The sequence below is a fragment of the Notothenia coriiceps genome, unplaced genomic scaffold (assembly GCF_000735185.1).
Source record: "Notothenia coriiceps isolate Sejong01 unplaced genomic scaffold, NC01 NC01_scaffold00012517, whole genome shotgun sequence".
In the NCBI taxonomy this organism is placed as follows: Eukaryota; Metazoa; Chordata; class Actinopteri; order Perciformes; family Nototheniidae; genus Notothenia; species Notothenia coriiceps.
Window position 1 is genome coordinate 161 of NW_011345218.1, and position 5,299 is coordinate 5,459.

The 5,299-nt window shown below is 40.2% G+C and overlaps 1 protein-coding gene across 1 annotated transcript; it reads left to right on the forward strand.

The window, feature by feature from the left end:
* Nucleotides 1-1,988: 1,988 nt before the first annotated feature.
* Nucleotides 1,989-3,110, forward strand: htr1e (5-hydroxytryptamine receptor 1E). The gene is given in 1 exon segment (XM_010773387.1): nt 1,989-3,110. A coding segment is annotated over 1 exon segment (1,122 nt).
* The last annotated feature ends 2,189 nt before the right edge of the window (nt 3,111-5,299 follow it).

Genomic DNA, 5,299 nt, shown 5'->3' on the forward strand with positions numbered 1-5,299 from the left:
TGCCATTTCTCATAGTCCTCTTTTCTTGCGCTCTCATCCAACATTTGCGCATATGAGACATGCAAGGCTTTAAAATCAACCGAAAGTTCGTTAAACTTCATCATGTTCCCTTTGACTTCATCCAGATATTCTCTATCGGTCATTAGGCTGTTCACAATGTTCATTCTCCGTGTTAAATGCGAAGCTTTTCCTGATCTCGATTAGCGCAGCTGCGCCGCAGCCTCGTGTCTCTAACAGGTGGCGATTCCGCCTCATCAGAACTCGCCATTTTAATCCAATATAAACTTCCAAAAAGTCTTTAAAATGTTTAGAAACAGTTCTTGTTATTTCCGTTATCCTTGTATTTTCACAACTTAACTCAGGTTACTTCATACATTCATTCATAAGAGGCTGTATTTCACCGCTGCTCTCTTTTTCTTCGTCACAGAAAGGTTGACAAATAAAAGATTCACTGTCCATAAACACAAATATCAGCGGTGAAATCCGTTTCCAAACACTTCAGGTATTTCTTCCAAACGAATAATCCTTCAGTGATGTTTGATCTGAAAGCGCATACCTCCTCCGAAGTGTTTCTATGTTTGGTCCGCCACGCGTCGGGCCGGCGTTTCCTTTGTCTTTGATTCCTATGATCCCTTGGATCCTCCAATAGTCCTCGTGTTTCCAATCACAGCTCGTCATTGACTAATTGTAGTGGCCAAAATCATATAGAAGTTTGTCTTGTAACCTTCACCTCAAAAGTTATTGTCAGACTCGCAGTACAAAATCCACTGGATGTTTCGGTTAGTTTTCAAGGTTTATTTCCAGCAAACATAAAACAAAATATGAAAACAATATTTAACATAAACTTAAACAGCAGATCCTAATAATCTGTGTTTTACTAAGTATAAGGTTGCGTCTGCGTGTCAATGACGGTATTGCTGCTGCCTGCTGCTCTCCCGCCACACACCGCACCTCCAACTTAAAGCCTTAGCCCCGCCCCCTTCACCTGAGCAAAGCACACCTCTTACTGAAACAGAAAAATGCATTAATAAAGGTTCCAAATAAATCAAAACAAAATAAACTTAAATGCGGCTCCTACATTCATGTTTTGACAGCAGGTGCAAAGCACTGCTAGCAGCCTCTAGAAGTCTAGAGCATTTATTACACCCCATAATATGAGATATGGACACAGTGATGAATTACAATAGATACTGACACGCCTGTAAGAGCTTAACCAGCACTGAGGCTAGCTTTGTTCTGAAGTCCTGTGAGAAGAAGAGTCACACAGTGATCAAGCTGCGTGACTTCACCACACATAAATCTCTGTAGACTGACTTCTAGTTTGTTGTAGGGACGATTTTCACATCTTATTGGTTACTTTTAAAATAATTCCTGCCTGACGTTTCAATATTACTTATTTCTTAGGACCAATCAAGCTTGTAAATAGTTGTTAATCCTCTAACATGGATTTTTCTCCTAAGGCCTCCTTGTGCTTTCCCTGTGTTAAAAAGTCATATTCTACTGGTGCTCCCACCACCCCCTGTTTCCAATATATGCAATTTCACCAGGAGGTAAAAAAAACTACTTTAAATTGTTAAATAATACTACTAAATAATAATGAATTTACTATAAACAAAAACAGCAAGAAAATAAACATTGCACTTTTATATAATATAAGGCAATGGATAGCTCCAACAAATATATATGCTTATTTTCATTTATTAAAAAATCATTAGCCTAATGGTGTTGCTCGAGAAATAAAGAATTCAGGAAATGAAGGTATAAAAACGTCAAAACTGAAAAACCATACATACACAACAGTACTCTGATACATACATTATTACTGTGATTGAATGTTTTGTTGATACACAGAAAAAGGCAATGTCCTATTGTTCTCTTATGTACTATTTGCCTGTTTTTTTGTTTCAGACTGACCTTTGATCTCTGAGGGAGCATTGTCTCCCTGGCAGTGGTTCCAGGGAGGGGCCAGCCGGGGTCCTGGGATGGACATGGAAAACTACCCACGGGAGAGCGCCTCAGGACCCAACCTCACAAAATGCACCGCCCCGCCTGCTAGCAGTCTGCAGACGGTGCAGCTCACAGATGAAATGGCGGTGGTGGTGGTTGTTCTCAGTCTCCTCACATTCCTCACTGCACTCATCAACGCCGCTGTCATCATCGCTATCTGCACCACCAAGAAGCTCCACCTACCAGCCAACTACCTCATCTGCTCTCTGGCCGTCACAGACTTCCTGGTGGCGCTCCTGGTGATGCCCATCAGCATCCTCTACTACATGACCATGGAGATGTGGCCCCTGGGTCAGGTGGTGTGTGAGTTGTGGTTGAGCGTGGACATGACCTGCTGCACCTGCTCCATCCTGCACCTGTGCGCCATCGCCCTGGACCGGTACTGGGCCATCACCAAAGCCATCGAGTGTGCTCGCAAGAGGTCGGCCCGCCATGCCGCCTTCATGGTGGGGATGATCTGGGTCATATCAGTTTTCATATCCATGCCACCCTTATTCTGGAGGCAGAGGTCTAGCAGTGGCATTTTCCAGCAGTGCATCATAGAGCATGACCACTTGGGATACACTATATACTCCACTTTTGGGGCATTTTACATTCCCATGATCATCATTCTCATCTTATACTACAGGATTTACAATGCCGCAAAAACTCTCTACCAGAAGCGTGGCTCTTCTCGGCACCTCAGCAGCCGAAGCATGGGCAGTCAGAATTACCAAGTCTCCCACACATTCTGTGTGTCAGACTTGTCCAACTCAGATCTTACTCTGGCTACGGACAAACTAAACGCAACCATACGCATCCCATCCTTTGAGAAGAACATAGATGGGCAGGATGAGAAGAACCAGATATGTACCTCACGGGAGAGGAAAGCAGCTCGGATCCTTGGCCTCATCTTCGGGGCCTTCATTATCTGCTGGCTTCCTTTCTTTATAAAGGAGCTCCTGGTGGGTCTGCAAATGATATAACCTTCTCCACTTATCTGTGACTTCCTGACATGGCTGGGGTATATCAACTCTCTTATCAACCCCCTGCTGTACACCAGCTTCAATGATGATTTCAAGCTGGCTTTTAAAAAGCTTCTCAAGAGAAAAGAGCATGCATAAGTCTGAAGGTAAACAGTTTTACATTACCATTATCTTTCTGCAATGAATCAAAAAGCCGACCTGTTTTTTATTTCCTTCATTATTTTACTATTTACTTACCTTGAAACCAGGGATGAAATCCTAGTTAAAGCATTTGTTCTCTGAAACAAAATAAACGTTGTGGTAAAATTATATGAAAAGTAAGGATGAGGAGGCAGGTTCACCTACCACCCAAAAGCAATAGAGTGTTACAGGAATAAGTCCTCAAACCTAAATGAGTCAGCATTTTACCACTTTCGGTTCCCTTATCTGGAAGTCAATGGTTTATGGAAACGTTTTTTTGGTTAGATGCCTGAAAAAATATTTGTTGTTAACACAAGCCTAAGAGACTCGAGCGTTTTGTTTTTATGAAAAAAATATATATCAGTAAATACCCGACTGGTAATGTGTGAAGCTTCTTTGTGTCATAAAAACAGCTGTTTCTAACAAGTGACTTAATACTAGGCCTGCTAAATGCCATAACGCCAAACATTAGCCACCTTCAGCTATGCGATTGTGATGTAATTCCTTTAGCCGTTAGCTTTAGAACGTTATAACATTAGCTTTATACATCTGGCAATTGCATTTATACTTAAACAATAAAAAAGACTGTGTTAATATGTGGAAATTATCCTGCTGAACAAAATATGACCGTATCATAAACATGTGTATGCCACAGATCTTATTTCTGCAAGATTCCAAAATCCAATGGAAAAATCCCATTACTTTTTGTAGAGCGATGTTAGCCAAAGTTTGATTGACCACGCCCAATGAACAAGAGCAGGGTTGAAGGTGCATCAATTGTAAGAAAGGATTTGAAATATCATTATGGTTGGGAAATATAAATCGAAGTGCATTCGCCATTCTTAAGGGAACTTAGGTACAAGGTTACTGCCTATCAGCTGATGTCATTCACGTACACTGCAACAGGAAATACAATTGAACACATCTTGAATGTTCATGTTGACAAATGTGAAATGGTCTGTTGTCTGCTCTTATAAGACATTAATTCTGTTTTGTATAAATCCCACTGCTTCCCATGCCCTTTAAAGGTGTATCTATATCACAAAAATATCCCTTATTATAAAACATAAACCAACTTGATACATTTAAATAGCCTAAACGTCATTTGTCAGTAAAGTATACCATTTATTGGATTTTTTTTAAATGGGGATTACCAGCAGGTTTATGTTACAATACATATTAAAAATAAAGCACGATAAATTATAAAGTGCTTCTAAAAACTTAAAAATACAACATTTTTGCTTTTGAACTGTTGTATATGGTCGTGTGTTTCTTTATTTGTCTGGATAATACTGCCTGAATATGTTTAATGAATGGCAGGTTTTACTTGAAAGACAACACTGAGCAAAGGAAAATGTTTTAAACTTCAGAGATATTCCATAAGAGATATTTATTTTCACTTGTTTATTTGCATTGCATTTGATCCATCAGTAATAGTGAGCTGCTGTTAATAGCCACCGCCTGTAAAAGCCAAATGCAGAGTCATATTTGACGTATTAAAATAAAATACATACATACATACATACATACATACATACATACATACATACATACATACATACATACATACATACCAGTGGCGGCTGGTGGCAAATATTTTTGGTGGGGCTGTTGATATAGTGAGTAAAAAAACTTTTTTGGAGAGAGACGACCCCTTAAATTGGGACTTCTGGTGATGTAATGGCCCCATAAAATCGTGGTTCTAGGGCCAGGAACAACCAGGCTGAGTCGGGCTGAGTATGCTAAACTAACTGCGGTCAAGCCAGCCTCCACTCGGGAAAACCTAGTCAAGCCAGTCCTCATGTGATATTGCGGTGCGCGAATATCCTATGCATTACGGTAGAGTCAAAAAAAATCATCCCTCTGTGTTTAGATGAGAATAAAACAAAAACTGTCCAGTATCAAAGACTCATTTCACTTCAGGGTGATAGCAGGACATCCCATGTAGTCACTCAGAAAAAATCAGGACATTCTGATGTAGAGTTTCAAAATAAAAGACCTTTGAATTCTCTATTGTATGAGCTATCATCCCTGTTTTTAGATGAGAACAAAACCAAAAACTGTCCAGTATCATAGATCCATCTCACTCCAGGGTGATAGCAGGACACCCCATCTAGTCACTCAGAAAAAATCAGGACATTCTGATG